The sequence below is a fragment of the Numenius arquata genome, chromosome 22 (genome assembly GCF_964106895.1).
Source record: "Numenius arquata chromosome 22, bNumArq3.hap1.1, whole genome shotgun sequence".
Taxonomy (NCBI): Eukaryota; Metazoa; Chordata; class Aves; order Charadriiformes; family Scolopacidae; genus Numenius; species Numenius arquata.
The window spans coordinates 428493-450760 of NC_133597.1; the positions used below are offsets into that span (position 1 = coordinate 428493).

Consider the following 22268-nt stretch of genomic DNA (forward strand, 5'->3'; position numbering starts at 1 on the left):
TCTCATCAGTAACGCCGGGTTGCGCTTTCCCCCTTCCCCACCACAATTCCTCCTGCCCGAGGAGTCACAGTCCCTGAAAAAGGGAAGGCTGCCTCTAATAAATGTCTCTCAGAAATTACGGCCGAGCCACTACAGTACGGAGATGGCGTCATTTATCTCCCCGCCATCTGCGCGGGCTCCTTGGGCCGGGGAGCCGCAGTCGGCTGCCGGGAACCTCATCTCTCCCGCACTTCTGCGGGGTGAGAAGGTTCATTGGTGTCACCCAACGTGTCTCGGTGACGATTCTACCCTGATCCCTCCAGGCACTGCACTCCCATCTCTAACCACGGCCTCCAAGACCAGCTTTCACCCCATTTCGAAGGGGAACCCCCACGCGAGGAGGTGTTTCCAGCTCTGGGACCAGGCAGCTCCATTCCCTATGGTGCATTTTCCAACATCTTCCCCTCAAGCTGAAAGTTGCCCACAGAGTCCCAAGCTCTTCTGCACTGGGGCTTGTCCCTTGACCACACTTCCCACCCTGAGCCCAGGGTCGTCAAGAAAGCTCTTTGCAAATGCTCACGAGGCTGTGTGCACTCAGCAGCGTTACTTGGAGTGGTTTTCCCCATTTCGGGGAGCTCGGCAGTGATTTCCCCGAGGTCAGAGTGCTTCCTAGAGATAGATCCAGAGAGAACCCGGTGGTCCCACCAGCCCCGGGTCCCTCCACGCCAGTGACAGGCTCACGTCTCCCACTTAATAATTACATATTAATCCAAGCGGCTTCACTCACCGATATCCTTAACGGCCAGCTGCAGCTGTAAATAACCCACAAAATCTCATTTGCGTGATGCAAAAACTGGAGCAGTTGCAATGCCTATTGCATGCTGATTTATCACTTGGAGCCGTCGCTCTGGATGGGCTCCGGAGCTGCGGAACGGCTGGTAAATGCTGGTGATCGCTGCAGACCCGACGTGGCCTGGAGTAGAAACCCACCCCTGAAGTTTCCAAGCAGGTTTGATGAGGTCTTTGTTAGCCTTTCCCCCCCCATCAGGTGAGTCACAGGTTGAAAATATAATCCTATAGTATAGTTCCTGTAGGAAAACCTTCACTGGGCATCAACACCACTGCATTGCTTCCCCAAAGGCTAACTCAGGAACCCTATAAAGAGAGCACAGACAAACTCCAACCCACGCTGACACAGGGTCTGTGGGTAGCAACAGTTTGTTGTACAGCTTGTTTAATAAAGTGCCACTCCGGCATTTCCCCCTTTTCCCAGGATTTTCGGCCCTGTTCCTTACCAAAGCACCCCTTTCTCCCACACCTTCCCTCCCACACGGCACCGGCTCCTGTTCCCAGAGGCAGATGGGGCAGAAGCAAGGGATGGGAGGGGGCTGAGGAAGACCAGGGTCAGCCCCAGCCCCACAGCGGGTACAAATGGCTGGGGACCAGGTCTGTGTGGGTGCAAACGGCTTTGCACCATTTCCTAAGGGGCTGATGTCGTGAGCTCTGAACATCTCACATCTCTCTGGGAGCAAAGGAAACCTTCGGTTCCTTTATGGGGAAGAGGTGAGAGACGCTCGTGTTGCAAATAAGCAGCGTCGTATAATTAGCAGAAGAGCTCATTATTTTAAGCGAGACTCGCCACAGCTTCCAAAACCCTGCGCTGAACACAGGAACCTTTAAGGCTGGCTCAGACAATAAAATCAAAGGCAGAGGATGGCAGTCTCTCTCCCTCCCTCCGCCTGCCAGGAGGGAATTGCTCACTCACCTGCACCCAGAATAGGACTTTGTCCCCGTTCCCGTCATTAATTTATTCCCGGTGAATTAGTGGGGCCCCGGAGACCCACAGACCCACCTGTTCCAGTACCTGCCCCCCCGCGCCCGGCGCTGACATTTCCAGCCTCGGCGGCAGGTACTGGCGCCAGCAAATGGTCCCATAAACCATCCGGTAACACAGCACCTGCCAGCCCCGTCCCCCCCGCAGCCGGGAAACTGGGGTGCCAAGAGGAGCATCACACCCGGCTGGTGGGGACAGACACACGCAACCAGGGCATTTCCAAATTGGCCTTGTTTTTCCCCAGAAAAGCAGCTTTTTACGCTGCAATGGTGGGGATGCTTGAAGACGTGGTGTAGGGCACCCCGGTTCCGGTGGCTGCTGATCTACAGAGATCCCCCCACCCCATTCCATCCTCCCGGCAGAGGTCACGCTCACGTGAGTGTTACTCCATCTATTCCACACACACAGCGCCACTTTAATTGCTGCCATTCTGGACTCTAAACAAATTGGCCCTAAATGCATTTTTGCAAAACAAAACGGATTTTGTTAAAAGGGGAGGGGGAGGATAGTGATTTTTAAAACCGCTATCACCGTAATGCGACGAAATTGCTATGTAGCTCGCAGGGGTCTGAAAGCCGCAATTAATATCCCACACCTTTCCAAATCCTTTGTGTCATGACAGTCCTGGAGAAGCAGTGGATGCTCTGGGTCTGCGGTGGGGGCTGGTCCCCCCGCTCCTCCCCTTGGACCCACGGCGAGCGCCGGGATGCCCAGCACCTCATCCCCTTCCTGGAGACACAGGCAGAGCCGCTGCTGCATAAAAACCCTGTGTACCCCCATTTCCACCTGCAGTTTTTGGCTTGTCTGTCAAGGAACGGTGGCCCTGGCCAGCGTGATACCTGCTCAGCCTGCCAGCTGGGGCTTTGGGCAGTGAGGCCAGTGTTAGCCACATGCAGGGATGCTGTGGGGTTCAGCAAAAAGGTAAGGGAGATTCCCCCCCCCCCTTGGTGCTCCCATGGCAGTACAAGCACAGGGTGGTCATCAGGCACCAGTGCAGGTAGGAAACCCCAGGAAACAGATCCATCTGTCCTCGTCCCTCACACCACGGAGCTGAGAGCAGCCAGATTCATCACTAATCGAGGGGAAATGAAGAGGTTTTTAAGATGTAACCTGTAAACAATCCCTATTAAAGAGAGAACACTCCACCTGAAGCAGCCCACCAAGCACGCAGGGTTCCATACAGCTCTGGCTGGAGCTGCCGCTGCTCTGCTGACTCTGGGTTTGATTCACACCCACGAGGGACACGGCCCCAAGAGCACGTCTTTGAGCAAACCCTTCTCCCTTGGCAGGCATCAGCCCCCAAAGCAGCTTTTTATCACGACGCACCCCAGCTCCGCAGGCAGAGGCTGATGCTGGCGCTGGCAACGAGCGTGGCTGGGCTGGGGAAAGGGGAGCAGGAGGTGACGGCTTCCCAGAGCTCCCCCAGTTCCTACCAGCTCCCACCGCTCTGCCCAGAGAGGACATCGCACCCAGTGGCATCGGGACGGGAGGTGGGCAACTCATCCCAGGGGGATCACAGGGTCCGGTGCGTTCTCTGCTCCGAGGCTCAACCCCCAAGCCCAGCTCACACCCAAACTTCCCGGAGCCATCTCCCACCTCCCCGCAGCCACAGGGATTTGCTGGCCAGGGCACGGATCACCCTTGTGGCGAGCTCCACGCTGTCGGGCGAGGGAGAGACCGAGGGCGGAGATGAATCACAGCGCGATTTCTAGGCAAAGTCCCATTAATGAAACCGCTCAGAGGCGTTGAGGTTTCCAGTCCAGCACTGGAGAGATGGAAGCCTTATTTATGAGTGAGATATATCTGCAGAGGGAGCAATAAACTGCGAAGCAAAGTATGAGGGTTCGCAGCAAACGCTGTAAAGTTTTACGCTGCCGAAAACTAGGAATAAAAGATACACCCATTTAAAACAAAGTGGATGGAAGGGGTTTCCACAGGACTGTAAAAAGCCTTATAACAGTTAATTGCTAGTTTCTCGTTGCAGCACAGAGAAATTTAAACCAGAAAAAGAGCTGTTTCAGTCTCCATCGGAGAGCAGGAGAGAAGAAAGGAGAGGGAGAGGAACAAGAAAGACAAGCGCAGGGGAACGCGAACCTTTTGTTCGGATGCTCTGCACCACGAGGGGGACGAGGCAGCTTTTGTTCCCGTCCCCGGCTGCTCCCGCGCCCCACGGCCAGCAGGAGCCCGGCCTCGGGGGGAGACCTGGACAGGACCCCCACAACACACCTCTTTATTAGTTATAGAGAATTTAGCTACAATCGTATTGATGCACATACAGCAGAGAAATATCACCGAGCATCCCCGGGTGCTCCTGCCCCCAGGAGTAAGGGGGCAGAGGGAAAGGCAGGGCAGCAGATATTCCTCCCAGTGCAATGGGAAGCTCAAAGTGGAACACTTTTGACCAAGTAAAACACAGGAAAAATACTTGAAATTAAATGTTTTCTGCAACAACTGAAACAACCAACCACTGCACTTCCAGCCAACTCCATCCAAAGCAGCGGTACCCAGCGGACGCCCCCCAGGAATAGCCGCGTTCCTGCCACACCATCTCCACCATCCCCCTGCACCGACCCACCCCAGGAACCGTGACGAGGCCAGCGAGAGAAACCCGAGGAGTTTGCAAAAAGCCCCTGAGGAGCTGCTGCATTTCAGAAAATAACCACGTTTTATCCTTTAAAAGCACAATTGCCTCCACTTCTTTCAAATAACCAGCACTTTCCACAAAAGAACAGTCACTCCCTTCTCCAAGAAGTATCAAAGACTAAAAATTTTTGCTTTTCAGGTACATTCTTTACACATATTCCCACAAACACGAAGGGGGAAGGGGGGGGAGCATCTCCAGCTCAGTCCAGCCAAAAGCACATAAAATAGAGAAAAAGCTGCCTTTGTTCCCACCCTCAAAGTGGGTCTCCCGTCCCTTGATGCCAGTGCCTGGGCACCTCCCTTACCTCTCTCCAGTGGGCAAGGAGCAGCAGCGGGGGGTGGGAAGGTCCTGGGGGGGCTGGAGCTGGCTGGGGGGTGCAGAGCCCAGGACCGGCCCTGGGGCTGTAGAGGATGAAACCCCGGTTGATCCTGGGGTTGATCCCGGGGCTGATCCTGCACCCGAGGCACAAACTGGGTGCCGGCAAACGTGAGCACACGCCACCCAGAGCCCAAAGCAGGAGTGCTGTGGGTGCCCAGACCCCCCCAGCCCCCTGCCCTTTAAAACCTCCCCAGGTGCTGCTCGCCCCGCTGATGGGACAGGCCAAGGTGTTCCTCCTTAGGTGATGGGGCACAGCCCTGTTCCATCAGGGAGGGACCCTCCCTGCCCTGCACCTGCTTGCAGGGACTGCTTTTTTTTTTTTTTTTTTTTTTGGCTATTTTTCCTCCCCGTAATGGCTGTTTTTTGTGCATTATGCAGGAAAGTAAGCAGAGCAGCGCGTTCCACAGCGTAAATATCGAAATGCTGTTTATATCAATCAGAGAAGCACTTAGGTAGAGATGACAATGGAGCCCGCAGAGCCCTAATCACACACTTTGATTGAACTAAAAGTACGGGGGAAAATGGAAATCAGACATCTAGAGCCGAGATTTCAATAGAGAGGGAGAGCTGGAGCGGCAGAGCCGTTCGGGGGCTGCTCCCGCCCGGGGGGCCGTAGAGCGGCAGCCCCTGCAGCCCATCCCCAGCAACAGGGGGCTGCTGGCGTGGGTGACAAGGCGTGATGAGCCGGGGCTCGCTGGCCCCGAGGCGATCCACTGCTCCCACTCAGAAACACCCCGAGACACTCTGAGCACCAGCAATTTACACTTTTATCCCCAACCGGTGTCATTCGATGAGCAAAACCAGGCTCTAGGGACTGAAACGCAAGCGCTGTGCCGGCAACGGGAACCAGAAACGACCAAAGCCCCTGAGCTGCAGCCAGCTCAGGGAGATGCTGCTTCATGTACCCCAGACCACTGCCTTAAAAAATAAGAAATGCAGACCCAGGCATGAGTTTGGGCTGGGATTTGGGGCTCAGGCTGCTCTCTGAGCACACCCTGCCACCTTGGCGATGCCCAGCACCGCTGCTTGGTCCCACCCCCGGCTCTTTCCTCGGGGGCACAGACCGGAGCATCACCAAATGTTCACTTTTGGCACCAGCCGTGCTGCTGGCCTGTTCCCTTGGGTGACAGCCTTGTCCTTGCAGCCCGGTGTGCCCAAGCAGGGGCTCAGACTGGATGGCTGCATCCAGGCACAGCACCTCCAACTGGTCCCAGAGCTCCAGGAATGTTATTGGGGGGGGGGGGCAAATTCACCTCCACCTCCCGTTCCTGCTGCAGTGCTGAGATTTCAGGTGGCAGGGACAGAACGCCTGACATCAAGAGGATTTGTCTTAGGGCTTCCAGCGGCAAGGCTGGGAGTGCCCGTGCTCTGCCTCGGGGGCTGACGCTGGTGGCAAATTCACCCCCAGCTCCACTTGCCATGGCTGGGTGAGCTCTTGTGGGTTCGGTGCCTTTGAAGGCCATTTCAGCCCAGGTCCTCAGCTCCGCATTCACAGGGAGCACTTGTTGGCTTTGCTCTCAGAAGAAAACCTCTTTAAGGCCTTCGTCTTGTCAAGCTGACATCCTTTTTCAGCTCTCCCCCTTGGGCAGCCTCGGGTTTGGCACCAGCAGGGCCGGCCATGCACGTGGCACGGCGAGAGAGTTTGTTCAGAGCGTCACCTCGGGACCCAAAATAGCGCTTATTAGTTTGAGGATGATACGGCGGCTCCTCCGCCTGTCACTCCTCGTGACAGATCTTTAAAAAAAGCAAAGGCCAATTATATAGATTCAGAGCTGGTAACGAGCCTGAAACCGTTTGATCATTTTGGCTCCCGCTGGGCGAGCGGGAAGAGGACGAGCTGCTGCGGGGACCCGTCGCCACCAGAAGCGCGGGGCTCTGCTGCCTCTTCGTGGCGGGGACGGCGAAGGAGGCGGCCACCACCGCGTCCCCTCTGTGCCAACCGGGACGGCGGGCGAGGGGCTGCTGGGGGGCTGAGGGGTGGGCAGGGACCCCCTGCAGGCAGGGTGCGGGCAGGGTGCGGGCAGGGCACGGGGCCTGGGGCTGGCTCTGGAGCCAACACCCGGGTGCCGAGGCTGGGAATTTTGTGTTTTTCAGCACAAGGAAGTGAAACTGCAGTTTTCCCAGGGGAAACCTGGAAAAAATAAAAGGAACTAAATCCATGAAAGGGAACGGGAACTTCGGCAGGCGCTTCCCATGGGCTGGACGCGATTCCTCCTTCCCAGAGGGGAGACCTTGTCAGTCCTCTGCCGGGGCAGCTAATGGCCTGAAAACTTCCTTGCCGCGTTACGTTACCGACCCCGTCGGCTTCAGTCCCCGCTGTTGGGAAGCCAAGGTGTCGGCCGCACTAACGCTGTTTATGGAGCTGTGGGGCTGCCGGCGCCTCGCGCTGCGCCCCCTTATTGCCATCAACTACTGTAAAGCCAGGGCCCTGTGACGCAATCCCAGGATGGCCATTAATTACGGCCGTTGGTGCGGGGGATTGCGTGGCTGGGGGGGCTGCTGGGGGGAGCCCGGTGCTGAGTTATTACGGACAAAGTAAAGCTGGGTGCGAGCGCGGAGAGGAAGCCCGGCCGATGACCCGTGGTGTGTCTGGAGGGGTACGAGGGAGGGACGGTAAAACCGAAAGTGGAGCTGGGCAGGAGGAGCGAGTAGCAGGAAAATGGCTCTGGGCGGCATGAACACCCCGGCAGCCTTCACCGGCACAGAGGTTTACCAGCGGAGCTTCAACCCGGGGGAGTACTTGAGAGCGTTTTACACCCTGAGCAACAGCCAGGGGCAGCCCAACACCTTCCTGATGCAAAACCTGAGGAGCCTGTGGAAGATGTTTTCCTTGGGTGAGTGTGAGGGGTTGGGCGGCGTCAGACGCCACCATTTGCAGGGCTGTCCTTGGGCTGCTCGGCGTGTGCCCCCCCAGCAAGCTATTTATACACATGGGCACTTTTAAATATATATATCTACCTGCATGCATGTATATCTGTGCACACAGGGCATTGCCAGCTGGAGTTGTTCCAGAGTTTCTGGAAATACTGTGCAATCCAGGCTGGATATGGGGAGTAGAGGTCAGGAGGGGCCGGGGGCTCTGGCCCCCCTGCAGGAGCTGCCCCCAGGCTGGGCTGCTGCCCAAGAACCCCAGGCATCAGGGGGACAGGACTGCAATGCGGGACTGTGGCACTCGGGGTGGCATTTCTGGGGTAGGGGAAGCACAGCCCGATGGGGCTGAATTAAAGAATAAGGCTAGGTATGGCTTGAAGGTTTGCTTACCTAAGTATGAGTTAGCAAATATAACTTGGCTGACCACAAATAGGGGCCTGCACCCCTGCAGAGCTACGATAAGTAACAAGACAGGAAGGTACCTATGTAGATAGCAATTGTGAGGCCAGCACAATGTTATCTTATCTCTGACAAATGGGGGACTCCAAGAGGGAGGTAGCATATGGTAATGAGTTACTGGAACTAATGAATATGTTAAAACTCCTTGCATGAATATGTATGTATGGTGTGCATATATGTTGTTAAACTGACTCTGTCGGGCACGCACATTTGGAGGAGCTATCCCCTGTGCGTCCAGCGCTGCAATAAAGGATACCTGCTTAATAGTCATCCCGACTATTGAGTCCTGATTTCGTCTTTCATGGCATCAGGGCTCTGGGAGGTTTCTGTCTCCATCTTTCTGTCTCTTCTCTCTCCGTCCTCACCTGGATGGTCTCCCCTCCCGGCCCCGCACCAGAGGGGCTGAGGGGCGAGACCCTGATAGATGTCGGCTGTGGCCCCACCATCTACCAGCTTCTGTCGGCTTGTGAGCACTTCCAGGAGATCATTGCCTTGGACTACACGGACCAGAACCGCCGGGAGCTGGAGAAGTGGCTGAAGAAGGAAGCGGGAGCCTTCAACTGGAGGCCGGTGGTGGAATATGTTTGTGAGCTGGAAGGGGACAAGTGAGGATGGCTTCCCACCACCCTGCCACTAACCAAGCCACAGATGCTAAACAACCACATAACGAGCCTTCTTCTATTTATTTGTTTATTTACTTACCAGGGAGAAGTGGGCTGAGAAAGAGGAGAAACTGAGACAGAAGGTGAGGCAGGTTCTGAAGTGCGACGTGACCAAAGCCAACCCCACGGACCCTGTGTCCCTGCCACCCGCCGACTGTGTCGTCTCCACCCTCTGCTTGGAGGCCGCCTGCAAGGACCTGGCCACCTTCCGCAGTGCCCTGAGGAACGTGGGCACCCTCCTGAAGCCGGGGGGGCACCTGGTGATGGTCACCGTCCTGCGGGAAACCTACTACGCCTTCAACAACATGGTCTTCTCCTGCCTCCACCTGGAGAAAAACGTGGTGGAGGAAGCTGTGGAGGGTGCTGGCTTCGACGTGATGTTCAGCGAGGTCCAGCCGTGCCTCCTGGGTGATGGCAGCGCCGACTGCGAGGCCGTGCTGAGCCTGGTGGCCCGCAGGCGCGCCCCCATCAGTGGGTAGCACCTGGGCCTGGGGAGGGAAACAGCAGCGTGTCTGGGCTCAAAAAGCCCTGCCGGTGTCACCCACAGCCCCTTACCCCTTTATCTGAAAGCAAATAAATCCTTGAGTGCTCTAATGGTGTCTGCGGGCTGTGATTTATGCGACACACACTGCACCAGCAGCCCAGGCTTGGGGTGATCCCGAGCTTGCCTCAGCCCCGAGACAGGAATGGCACCCAAATCCCCTCCGTGCCATCCTCCCAAGTCAGAACAGAGCTCCTGAGAACCTGCCACCCCCTTTCAGCCGTGATGCCCTTTTTTGAGACCAAAAACCTGTAAAAATGGTTTGACAAAATGCTGTAGCCCCCGCACCACGTGCCTGCCGGGTGCCGGCACCGACGCAGGACGAGGGGGAAGGGTGGGCAGGTGGAAATGATGCGCTCCCCAAAGCATCCTCCTCCGGCAGCCCCCCGAGCATCCTCAGTTCTCCCTCCATCACAGGCAGATGGACCTGCAACATAACGGAGAGGCATTTTGGAGATATGCGAGCCTGGGCATTTTTACTAATAATTAATACTGGCACACCCAAGATACCTCGATTCTCAGCAGTTTTTCAGAGCGAGTGTGTGGCATTTGCTGCTGAAGCTCCTCCTTGCCTCGCTCATACAGATGTTCCTTTGGGGTGGTTTTGGTTGAAGGGTGAAAAGAAATACGGAAATAGGAAACTTTCTTGCTGTATAGACAGAGTCCCGTGAGGGAGCGACACAGCCCAGGAAGGACTCGGAAGGCTGAAATGAGTCACAGTCCCCAAGTATCCTACACGCTCCGCAGCAGCCAGAAAGGCCAGGCAGGGCTTTGGCCTCCGCTCTGTCCCATCACCTTTTAGTTTCTTGGTAAAAATCTAATTAAAAAACCCCAGTGATGTCTTTAGGGCTGTGGGGTGACCCCGGCACCAGCACAGGCTCACTAAGGTCGTTAAGTGTAGTTGTATGTGACCCCAGAAGTGAGATGAGGACCACGCCGGTGACACCACCAGCTCCAGCTCTGCTTGGCGTGACCATCCCCGGGGCCACCAGGATGCCCCGGGCAAGCGGCACCGGGAACGGCCTCGTTGCCCAGCTCCAAGGAACAGAGCTGGAAACCAGGGGATGCTCGGCGGTGGCGCAGGACCTGCGCCACTCACTAATTAACGCTGAATCTAATGCTGAATCTAATGGCGCCGCTGCCGTAAAGCCCCCGTGCCCGCCAGCGCAGCGCAGTGAAGGCAGGGAGTCAGCAGCTGCCGGCATCTTCTCGGGCAATAACACGCCCAGGCCTTGTAGCGCCAGCGTCTTTGATCGCTGTTTAACTGTTCCAGCATCGGCATTGCCGGGGATTTTTATGGTCTGTTTCAAAAGCACAACGATTCCCCTCACAGAGGAGTTTGTAGCTACAATTACCTTCTGTCGCCGCCTGACAGGAGCCGCTGATGGCCCTTCCCAGCGAAGAGGCTGGGGGGGTGGAATCGGCTCCCCGACGGAAATCGCGGTGGCACAAGGTGGGCACAGGTCAGAGCCGTGCTGGGAGGAGACGGACCCAGCTCTCCCCTTGCCTGCACGGGCTTTGGGAAGGGCAGGACGCAGCCGATGGGATGGAGAGGGTGTTTCCCGGCCCCACCGCCCCCCCGCATCGGGGTGACCCTCCCCAACTCACCCTGTGCCTGACCCCGAGGGCAAAGACACGAGTCAAACCCAGGGAGCGGAGCTGGGTGTATCCAGCAGCACCCGCGGCTCTCCCTGTCCCTGCTCCTCTCCCTCCTGGTCCCTGCCACCCACCCCCAGGTGCCCAACAGCTGTAATTAAAATTACACGCGGGGGCGAGGTGAGCTCTTACTGCATTAACAGACGTGACCCGTCCTTCCAGGAGAGAGGACCGGTGTTTCCAGCAGCACCGTGGGACTGCTCTCTCCATCGCCGGGTGTCATCACGGGCCCCGGCTTCCTGCCTCCCACTTTGGATGGAGCAGCCCCATCACCGCGGCACCATCGCGGAGGCGGCCGAACAACCGCTCGGGCCGGAGGGAGGGCACGGGTGACGCCTGCGACCGGCGCTGGGGACAGAAATCCGACAGGCGAGAGGGTAGAGCGGCCACCGGGCGACTGTGCTGCAGCGGGAGCTGAGCCGGGGCCTCGGGCTGGGGGATGCAAGGACCCACAGTTTCAAGGTAGTAGCCCAGAAGGCAAGAGAGTAGCCCAAGGCCAAGGAAGAGGCGTGAGGCATGAGGACTAGCAATGACCCGAGGAGGACTAGTGGCTCATTTTGCCTCTGGAGCAGAATTGGTTGAAGTTTCTGCAATATTCCAGAGTGCTTGTATATTAAGAGTGAAAATAGGCAGCTAAGGAACAGGGTTTTGCCCCCAAAAGCAAAAAACTTTCTGCCTTACCAGTTTGCTTCTTTGCAGAGCAAAAGGGGCATCGGATAGTAACAGAAAAAGGGAAAAAACCCCACTGAACTGCCAGGGCACACCTGTGAAAACCCCCAAATAGTTTCCCCATCTCTCCTCGCGCCCTTTGCCCACCCTGGGCCGAGCGAGGCTGCGCCGGGGCCCAACAGCACCTTCGAGGGGTCCCCGAGCGCGGCGGGGCCCGGCCCTGCACGTGGAGCAGCCCCCCCAGGGACGGCACGAACGCCGGCGCCGCTCCCAGCCGAGCCCCCGGGGACCCAGAGAGGGAAAAAAGCGGAGAAAAGTAAACGAGGCTCCAGGGAAATTAAGGCAAAGTGGAAGTCCTGGCAGAGCGAGGTAATAATTTCCTTTCTGAGTGAGTAACTGTTTAGAACGTAACCAGGCGAACACGATTAAACCAAATGAATATAAATTCTAGGTGCGGCGGTAAGTAATGAAGTGAAGAAAATGAACAGCGCCTAATTAACAAGAAAATAGAATCTGCCATAACACGCTGGAACCTAATGAAAAATGAAGGCTCAAACTTTCCCTTTCAAAAGTTTTCCAGATGGAAAACATCCTTGTTTTACATCCGGCACCTTCGGAAACATCCAGGGGATTGGAGTCACCAGGAAGAACCGCGCTTGATCAGAGGACAGGGGAGCCGTTTGGCAAAATAGTTGGAGAGGCAAATAACTGGGAGACGCCACCCAGCGCTGGACCCAAACGTGAACCCCAAAGCGCCCCCTTCACATTAAAGCGTTGACAGGGAGTGCCCCGCAGCCCCCCCGGCTAGTGCGGCCACGGGAGGCACTCATGGGGACGGTGGTGGCCATCAAGCGGAGCATCGTGGCAACAAAACCGAACGACAGCACGAAACGCACTGTTCCGCAGCCGGCTCCCCCTCTGCTCCTTCTCCCTCCGCCGCTCTTATGGCAGAAAATCACATTTATGCTGCCTTCTGGGGACCCGGCGCCGCGACCCAAGCTCACACCGGGCCGGGCTCCTCCAGTAACAGCTTGTAAGAGATAAAAAAGGTCAGGGGCCGGCAGAGAGCCCCTTTCCCCCGCGCATGGCCGGGAATCCTCCTGGGCTTTCCTACCCGCAAACAAGGAATTTTGGGGCTTTGTGATCAGTATGAGAGATTTCACCAGGCAGTGCTTGATCAGAGCCACTCACTTTATTTGAGGGACGCTCGCGATAGTGTGGAAACAACAGAGGAACTGAGAGACCCCTCACACGCCGGGCACTGTCGCGACCCGAACGGCGATAGGGGCGATAGGGGCCTCAGCCCCCCGGCGTTACCGAGGCCCGGGAGGGCGCGAGGCGGCAGAAGGCCGGCCCCCGTCCGCCCCATGCAGGCCGCGGGCCCTCCGAGCCCGCCGTTCCCCGCCTCCTCGCTCGGCCCCGCCGCCCCGAGCCCCCAGGCCCGCAGCTCCCCCACCGCACACCGGCCCCGCCGCCGCCATCGCCACGGCCCGGCCTCCTCCCCCGGGCCCGACCCACCGGAAGGGGCGGGGCGCGCACGCCGACGCAGTGACGTCACGCTGTCGGCGCCTGCGCAGCGGCGTGCGCGGGCTGCCCGGCGGCGGCCATGGGGGCGGCGGCGGCCGAGGCGGATCGGACCCTGTTCGTGGGGAACCTGGACCCCAAAGTCACCGAGGAGCTCATCTTCGAGCTCTTCCACCAGGTACCGCCCGCCCGCGCTTTATCGAGGCCGCGGCCGCCATGGCGGGGCGGGCCCGGGTCGCGGTACGGCGGCCGCCGGCGGACAAACTTCCGAGGGGCCGCCCCGCCGTCGGCCCCCCCCTCCCCCGGTTCAACCGCCGTTTAACGGGTTTTGTTTCTGGCTCGGCAGGCAGGCCCCGTGATCAAGGTTAAAATCCCGAAGGACCGAGACGGGAGGCCCAAGCAGTTCGCGTTCGTGAACTTCAAGCACGAGGAGTCCGTCCCCTACGGGCTGAGCCTCCTGAACGGGATCAAGCTCTACGGGCGGCCCATCAAGATCCAGTTCCGATCAGGTGCCCGCAAAACCGGACTTGAAACAGCTTACTGGGGGGAGACCACAACTGCCGGCAGCTCCCCCGCCCAAAGTCTGACAGATTGATGTTTATTTGGGTAAATTGCGCGTGCTTCCTGCCACACGGTCACTCTCCTGGTGGCCGATGATTCCGTGGAACGAGGGGGCCGAGCAGGCGGCTGCTTTTGTCCCTCTGCTTCCGCAGGGGACCTTCCTGCCCACCGTGGCCACGTAGAATCCCGGAGGCTTCTGCTGTGTGGGTTTTTTTTTTTAATTACTATTCGTTCTGTACCCTTGAAAACTGTTCTAAATTATCACACAAGCAGTAAAAGTGTCACCTGGGGTCAGTTAAACGAGGCACGTTGGCCAGAATATCGCCACCCGATTGCATCTTATTAGGGCAGTTGCAGAGTCGTGTTTTGGAGGCTGGATGGTGTGCTTTGGCAGGGCACTGACAGAGCTCGGGAGCTAATTGTGTGGCAACCGTCAGTGCCTGACAAGGTCACTCCAAACCCAGGTTCCTCCAGCTCCTGTTTGTCAGTCTCATGAAACGCTCGTTTCTCCCCAGGGAGCAGTCACGCATCTCACGATGGGAATCCCTCCTGTTCCCCGCACGGAGCCGCCAGCACCAGCCCCTCTGGCACCCCGCACCCTGCAACCAACTGCAGCCGGTACGACTCCCGTACAAGGTACCCGTGCGGGGTGGGAGGTGGGAAGCAGGAGTCGCTGCCTCCCGGGCTCTCTTTCCCAGCCCAATTTGCTCTTTCTCCCCTGTGGAGTAAGTACTTGCATCCCTGAGGCCCTGCCTGCTCGGTGCCTGAAATCCTGCTGCGGAGAGTGTTGGGTTTTCCCACGAGCGCAGGGAAGGTCCGGTGGGGAAAGCACTGCCAAAGGCACAAGGCAGGCACATCCGCACCAGTTTCTGACCCCGGTGGTGAGCTCAAGGCTGACGCTTGGACTCTTATTCCATTTCTAATGGGAGTAACATGATTAGATGCCAGTGCCCCTTGGACTGCAGTAGTCTCATCTTTAAGGCTAAAATTCCTAATCTTTTTTTTTTCTGCAGATATGACAGGAGTCCTGACAGTATGGGAGCAGCGGGATTCTCCTCGGCACAGCGGTCTCTGCCCTCTGCTGAGAACCTCCAGAGACAAGCGGTGGTACGCTGCTCGCTTGGGCTGACAGACAGCACACGGCAGAGATGTCTCTGCTTTTGAGTCCTCCTTCCCTGTAACGGTTGTGGGAGGCGGTGGGAATGTACTTCTGGAGCGTTGAGAGGATAATTCAGACGATTTATGGCTCCTGGTACTCGGGTGGTCAGTCAGGGAGGGCCTTGAGCTTCAGGAGTTCAGCTCTAGATCACAGAATCATAGAATTGTCTGGGTTGGAAGGAACCTTTAAGATCATCGAGTCCAACCATCAGCCTAACCCTGATAAAACCCATCGCTACCCCGTGTCTCTAAGCACTACGTCAACCCGTCTTTTAAATACCTCCAGCAAAGCAGATGAAGCAAGGGGTAGCAGCTATTCTCTTAAGTTCCTGTTTAGTCTCCTTTCCAAACCAAAACCTCACATTTTCCCTCATATTTACAGCGTGATTAGTGTGCGATTTGGGGCCAGCGCAGGGGTCAGCGTTTCTCTGTGCCCAAAAGGGGCTCCAGTGCCCCCCCTGACCCTTTTCCTCTTCTCTTTGCAGATGAAAAGCGCCGGGTGGCAGCAGCCCCCCTTCGGGGGCAAGTACGAGCAGCCCCCCTTCCCCCCGCCCGGCTACCCCCCCCACACCTTCCACCCGGCCCCCCAGATGCCGCGGCGGCCGGAGCTGCCGCGCAAGGGCCGTCCCAGCGCCCACCCCTACCACCCCGAGGGCCGGCACTTCGGGCGCGAGCGCTTCGGGGAGCGGGGACCCGACTACGGCCGCGGCAAGAGGGAGGAGTACGGCTACGAGGAGAGGGGCCACGAGGGCGAGCACCACTACCGGGGGGGCAGAGAGGAACCCCCCTACGCAGACAGGCACCGGGACGGCTGGAGCCACGACTACGACTACCGGAGGGAGGGCTACAGAGAGGCCAAGTGGCCCCCCTCGCGGCATTAATTAAGGCCTCCGCGGTGGGCTTGAAAGAACTTGATGGCAAAGAAAGTTCAACCTGTTTCTTACCGAGTCTGTGTATAAAAATCCCCCTCGCGCCCTGGCGGTTGCCTTTTAACGTTTGTAAAAGTAGCCCTAGTCCCCGGAACTGGCGCCGCCTTTGAGGTGTTTTAGCTCCGCTCTTCAGGGCTTCGTGCGGGGAAAAAAGAACAGCGTGTGACGGTTGGGGAGAGGCGGCTGCTGTTAATATTGTAGAGCACGATTGTATTTTTGTCGCGGGTGGCCGGGGCCGTCTCCGTGTCCCTCCGAGGCGGCGCCGGGACGGACGGACGCTTCATGGCACCCGAAATACCCCCTGCTGCCAGTTCAATACAGGACATTGGAACCTTCCTTCTCTTGGGAAGAGCATTAAACGTCTCCCTGAAAAAAAAACCCGCGGGTCAACCGTCCTCATTCCGCCCACCGGCTCCGCCTAACGGGGCCGGGCGCCCCCCGGTCCCTCCGGTGTCGCCCGGGGCGGGGAGAGGCCGTCGCCAGTCGCGGAGCCGCTTTGCGGTTACTTCCTGCCGGCCCCCGGACTACAACTCCCGGCAGCCCTCGCGCTCGCCGCCCGTGTCCGCCCGCGGACAGTCGCCGCGGGGCCTGCCGGGAGTTGTAGTGCGGCGGCGGCGCTTTGCGGCCTGGCGGCGATGCTGGGCGGCAGCCGCGCTGGCTTGGGTCGCCTGCGGAGCTGCGGCGGGCGGCTGTGGCGGGGCCGGCGGCGGGCGGCGGGCATGGCCGGCGGCGGCATGGGCCAGCGGATGGTCTGGGTGGACCTGGAGGTGCGGGGCGCGGGCCGGGAGGGGAGGGAGGGAGCGGGGGGCGGCCCGCGGCCGCGCTGACGGTGCCGCTCCCTGTGTGGCAGATGACGGGCCTGGACGTGGAGAAGGACCAGATCCTGGAGATGGCCTGTCTCATCACCGACTCCGACCTCAACGTCCTGGCCGAGGTGAGCAGCCGCCGCCGGGCCCTGTCCCCACGGTCCCCGGGTCCGCCCGGCCCCTCCGGCGGGGAGATCCTGTGCCCAGAGGCCATGACTGCCGGGCTGCGGGCCTGGCTGCCCGGGGCGGCCACTGCTCTGGCCATGTTGGCTCCTGCTGCTCCAGCCCGGGCGCTCGGGGCCCAGAGGGGACCCTGGGGACACGCACCTTACCTTGGGCTGGCAGAGTGGCCGCCTCGCACCGTCCCAACAGCCGCTTCTCCGGCCACCGAGCGTGCTGGGTCACTGCCACGGCCACACTGCGTCTTAAGGCTGGACCTGGGGGAGCAACAGCTGGCTCCAGAACAACTTCTGATTACTTTCGTGGCTTTCTCTTCTCGACAGGGTCCCAACCTGATCATTAATCAGCCCGACGAGCTGCTGGAGAGCATGTCCGAGTGGTGCAAGGAGCACCATGGGAAGGTAACCCTTCTAGAGCAGTCACGCTGCGGTTTCTCTCTCTTTGCAAGGATGAGCGTGACGTATAATTCAGAGTTACTAGTTGCAGTACAGTCACTTAAAAAGGGACAACTCCCATGCTGAGCAGTTTGCAGTCAAACAGAGGAGATAAAGGATGGGAGACACCCCTGTTTTGTACCGAGGAGCTGATGCGTAATGTTTCGCCCAGGCTCTCGCAGGTCGTTGGTGGCACAACTTCCTGCGTCTTTAGTCTTCATCCCGTGGCTCGGCCGCAGGATGGCCCTGCATTTCCACTTTGTAGCCCGGCTTTTCCTAACTTGGGATAGTAGAGTACTCCAGAGCCGGAAAAATGCAAATTTATCCCTGCAAATTCAGATTTTTGGAGAACTAAACAGACCCATTTACTGTAAACGTGGCATTGTCATTTTTGCCTGTCCCCTCAGCACTGTATATCCTCCCAGCCCCCCAGGCTGTAAGCCTCCTGTATTTTTTTCACCAAAAGCCTTACTTTTGCGGCAAGAGATTATTTTTTGTATTATATTTCGTTCTTTCAGCCACCAAAGAAAGCTTCCTCCTTGCCAGCAGCGAGAAAGCAAATGGATTTTCCAATCCCTGATTACGAATTGAAATTCAAGTTAGTTTTCAATTAAGGACTGAAGTTTTGAGACACCCATAACTCCTCCCCTCCTCCCCCTTCGGCATCTCACGCTCCCCGGGAAGGATTAGCAACAGTTTGGAAAAATGAATATTAATTTACCGTGATGGGTGCTTCTCCCCTTCTCCAGTCGAGGACTCCAACTCGGCTTCGGCTCACGAGTGAATTGAAGATGGTAGCATTCGTTATCGCTGCTCCTGAGGAGCTACTTATTTTTAATTGACTAAGAAAAGAGAAGCAATTAGAATACAGATGAAAATGCAGCCACATAATGAATTTTTTAACCACCACTTGGATCTGTCAAGTAGGTTTCTGCGGCAGAGTCGTGGAAATATATAGCGTAGCCAGATGGAAATAAATCACTGAGAACACTTGGAGCAGATTTGACATTTAACTATTGGGGAAAAAAAAGAAGGAAGGAACTTTTCTGATTTATAGGAATCTTGATAAACACTTAAGCCGGGATCCTGATTATTTCTGTTTATTTATACCTCCTGCTCTGTGTGGGGAGGCGAATGCTTCTCCTTAAGCAGAGAGAAATGTAATACTCTCCTGGATGGCGTAGATACAGGTGTATAACGAGGCTGGCATAATGTCTTGCTAATTGAGAAGAGCCCCTAGAAAGTACAGCAACCGGGAAAGAAAAACAAAACAAAAAAACCCCAAAACCAAAATAATCAGAGGACTGTCGGTGGTGTTAGGACTGTGTGGCCATCGCCTTTGCTGGTGTGGATCTGTACTTCCCGAGCGGTGCCCTGCGCGCGTCGGTCAGGCTCAGGGGGATCCCGAGGGGACTAACGGCCAGGAGATGTCCCCAAATGCCGAACCACGGGGCTCAGCGGGTACTTCTGGGCACCCCGGGGAGCAAACGCTGCTTAGAGGGGGCTGCCCATCTGCTGTGGAGCCTTTCTGGAGGTACTTTTTATGGCAGCGTCTTTCTGATTTCTGACGGATGGCTCTTTTTTGCAGTCTGGCCTTACTAAGGCTGTGAAGGAGAGTAAAATTTCATTGCAGCAGGCAGAGTATGAGTTTCTGTCCTTCGTACGCCAACAGACACCGCCGGGGCTCTGTCCTCTTGCAGGTAAAGTGTGTTCTTTCTTAATAATACTAACGATGCCATCCCTCCTGCTGCTCCCAGCTGGGTGCCGAAGCCCCGCTGCTGCACGAGACGGGGATGCTTTAGTTCTCTGTGCCGAGATCTGACATGTGAATCAAAACCCGTTTAGTGAGGAGAGGTTCGGTAACAGCATCACCCCATCGGCAGATTCCCTGCGGCAAATACTGCACGTCGTTACTGCAGGAAACGGCAATTCTTCTTGGCTTTAATGTCTCTGTGTACGGTTGTAATTGGGGCGGGCGACCTCAATGGTGACAGCAACCTGTGACCATAACGTCTGAGCTGCAGACCCCGTGGCGTCTTCTCCTCACTCTGTGTATCGAAGGAAGCGCCAAATATGAATCGTCCAAATGTCCTGGTACCTGGAACCGTGTCCGGGAGGTTCCCAGGGCTCTTGGGGCTGGTGCCGAGGGGAATTAATAGCGACGCCCACTTTCACTTGGCGGAAAACCCGATTCTTGCATAATACTTTGATACTTACCTGTGCGACACAAATTGCAGGAGCACTCACTGAAGAATTAATAGCGGGATTAGGGATGTAAACCGCGTGTGATCCTGCAATGAAAATCTGACAAACCTTTACAATCATATTTACTAGAAAAGGGGATAAGTGAGCTGCTTGCGAGCAGCTTTCCAGAGCCTGTGATCTTTCCCCAGCTCCCTTTGCCGACTGCTCGCTCAGACGTCGTTCGTGGCGCCTTTGTCGTGTCTTGGAAGTAACGTCTTGTTTTATGTCTTTGTAGGTAACTCTGTTCACGCAGATAAGAAATTTCTTGACAAATACATGCCTCAGTTCATGAGGCATCTTCATTACAGGATCATTGATGTGAGCACCGTCAAAGAGCTTTGCAGGTAAATGTTCCCCAAATTAAGCAGTCGTGTGAAAGACAATCCAGGGGCGCCTGGTAAGTGGCACCAACACGGGCTCCTCTGAAACAAGGTTCAGGCTGCAGGGAGAGGGCTGCCCGCAGCTCCTCTGCCGTTCATCCCCTCTGTTTGGGGACACGCAGGAGGAGCCGTGAGGTGACTTCGCAGGGTTGTGGCTTCTCCGGACAGCAGTGAAACCCAAATTCTTTCCCTGGTTGTAACCAACCCACAGCAGCACCCGCCGGATGTGTTTTTGAATCCCAGTTTCCTGTTCTTAAGTGGCATTTTTTCCGCTTGCAGACGCTGGTATCCAGAAGAATATGAGTTTGCACCAAAGAAGGCGGCTTCTCACAGGTGAGGCTTCTGCTTTGGTCTGTAAGAGAGCAGGGCTTGTCGCTGGGAACCGTCCTCCTTGCGAGCAGACCGTGGAGCTCCCTTTGAATTCCTGGTGCCTCCGATGCGGGCGGTGGCGGAGGCTGCGTGTTCCCACTCCCCATCGTACATCTGAGCCCGGTTACTGCAGGGAAAGGGACTGGGAAAGCAGAGACTCAGAACTTCCCTCATCTGTTCCGATTCACTCTGTGCTGTTTGAGCCAAGGTGCCGGTTTGGCGACGTCGATACATCTGGCACTTCTCAGCCATCAGAGTGAGAAATCGGGTGAAAACAGCTTCACAGTGGCTTTTCCCTGTCCTTGTGCCGGGCAGTTGTTCACAGACACTGAAATTGGGAGACGGAAAATGGGGGGATGAGGGTTCTGTTCCTGGCTATTTTCTGGGTTCCCAATGTGTCAGAGAGTTTGTTCTCCCCTCTCTGGAAGGGATTAGTTGTGAGTTACCCTCCTGCCAGCCGCTGAGGCATCCCTCAAAGTCACTGTTGCCTTGAGGTTTTGGAAGGAAAGATTCTGTGCAACATTAAAACGTATTTCTAGAAAGCTACATTTTCTAGTCCTTCCCAAGGGAGGAGACAGCGGGTCCTGTGGGACCCGTGGGCTCTGGTAAATCCCTATATTCTGTGTGCACAGGGTGGGCATCCAGTGTGGGCTCCAGAGCGTTGGAACCCGGAGGCAGCTGGAGATGCACGCAGGCGCTTTGAAACCCTCCTTTAATTCTCTTTCAGAGCACTCGATGACATCAGGGAAAGCATCAAAGAGCTTCAGTTCTACAGAGATAGCATCTTCAAGAGGAAAACGGATGAAAAGAAAAGGAAACTAATAGAGAACGGGGAAAGCGATAAAACTGCCAGCTGATTTCTCCTCGTGCCCTGCCAGCCCGTGGCACGTACCCGATGCGTCTCCAGGTTCTTTTCCGTTTGCCAGTCTCCCGAGAAGCTGCAGCCCTCAGTTACCTCCTTTCTTAACAGCCGTTAAATTGCAGAAGGAAGCCCGAGTTCCCGCTTCTGTTCTGTGCGAGCAAGGAATCGACACACTCGAGCCTTGGCAGCGCCTTTGTACGTCCTAGGTAAACCCTGCTGTTTGATACTCCTCTTCCTCTGGTTTTAGATGCCGTCTTTCACTATACAATAAACACAGTTCTGTTCAAAGAGAGTGATTTCCTACAGCCTTTCTCTCGGGCTCCCCGTGAGCTGCCGGGGAACCGGCCTCTCGGAGCTTTGCGAAGGAAGACGCTCGGGGAAATGGTTCAGTGGTGTGTGCGCCTGGGGGTGGGTGTGCACAGACCCCGACCTGCCGCGGGTCCCTCAGCGGGGGACGGAGGGATGGACACGGCAGCTCCATCCATCTGGAATAATCCCTGGGAAAGGGCCTGTAGCGCTTCCCCTTCCCACAGTGCGCTCATGAGAAACGTGAAAAGCTGCTTCCCCGACCTGAAGGGTGGGTTGGGCTGGCACAGAATGCAGGACTTGCTGCTTTTGAGGTGTGCGGGCCAGAAAAGCGAAGTTTAAAAGGGGAATATGTCGGGAGAAGAACTTTTGCTCCCTTCAGCAATGTGTTTCAGAATACCGGAGTAATAACAAAAGCATTCTTAAAGCATCCAGATTATTACCAGAAGCCGTGACGTAGCTCTGGATAGTTAACAGCCACCTGCAAATCACGTGAACAGGTAAACAATGTGCACAGGTAAACAGCCACCTGCGAACCAGGAGCACATGGAGAGCAGGGACAACAGCGATGTCCCAGAAATGAATGGCACAAGCGGTAAGACCGAAAAAATGAAACTTATTACTGATTATTGGGAAAAACCACATCAGTAATCGAACCGTTCGGTGGCTGTGCGGCCCTGGGGTTTGCTGCACAGTCATTACTCCGGCAGAGCAGCTTCCGAGGAGAAGGTACTGCTGAGGTTTGCAAACGTGAAGCTCTTTGCTAGTGAAAATACCGGTGGGGAAGGGTCTGAAGGGCTGGCCCGGAGCTGCGGCGGCAGC

At 56.7% G+C, this 22268-nt stretch overlaps 3 protein-coding genes across 3 annotated transcripts; all 3 read left to right on the plus strand.

Annotated features, from left to right (window-relative positions):
- Window positions 1-7267: 7267 nt before the first annotated feature.
- On the plus strand, window positions 7268-9419 carry NNMT (nicotinamide N-methyltransferase). The gene is made up of 3 exons (XM_074162414.1): window positions 7268-7669; window positions 8563-8770; window positions 8871-9419. The coding sequence occupies exons 1-3, from the start codon at window positions 7495-7497 to the stop codon at window positions 9304-9306; spliced, it is 819 nt and encodes a 272-aa protein (XP_074018515.1). The 5' UTR covers window positions 7268-7494; the 3' UTR covers window positions 9307-9419.
- Window positions 9420-13249: 3830 nt separating this feature from the next.
- On the plus strand, window positions 13250-16234 carry RBM7 (RNA binding motif protein 7). The gene is made up of 5 exons (XM_074162385.1): window positions 13250-13395; window positions 13564-13726; window positions 14294-14396; window positions 14792-14885; window positions 15422-16234. Exons 1-5 carry the CDS (start codon window positions 13300-13302, stop codon window positions 15815-15817), a joined length of 852 nt encoding a protein of 283 aa, XP_074018486.1. The 5' UTR covers window positions 13250-13299; the 3' UTR covers window positions 15818-16234.
- A 258-nt stretch (window positions 16235-16492) lies between these two features.
- Window positions 16493-21426, plus strand: REXO2 (RNA exonuclease 2). Its single transcript, XM_074162386.1, has 7 exons — window positions 16493-16632; window positions 16716-16799; window positions 17175-17252; window positions 18874-18985; window positions 19765-19873; window positions 20189-20242; window positions 21006-21426. Exons 1-7 carry the CDS (start codon window positions 16501-16503, stop codon window positions 21133-21135), a joined length of 699 nt encoding a protein of 232 aa, XP_074018487.1. The 5' UTR covers window positions 16493-16500; the 3' UTR covers window positions 21136-21426.
- The last annotated feature ends 842 nt before the right edge of the window (window positions 21427-22268 follow it).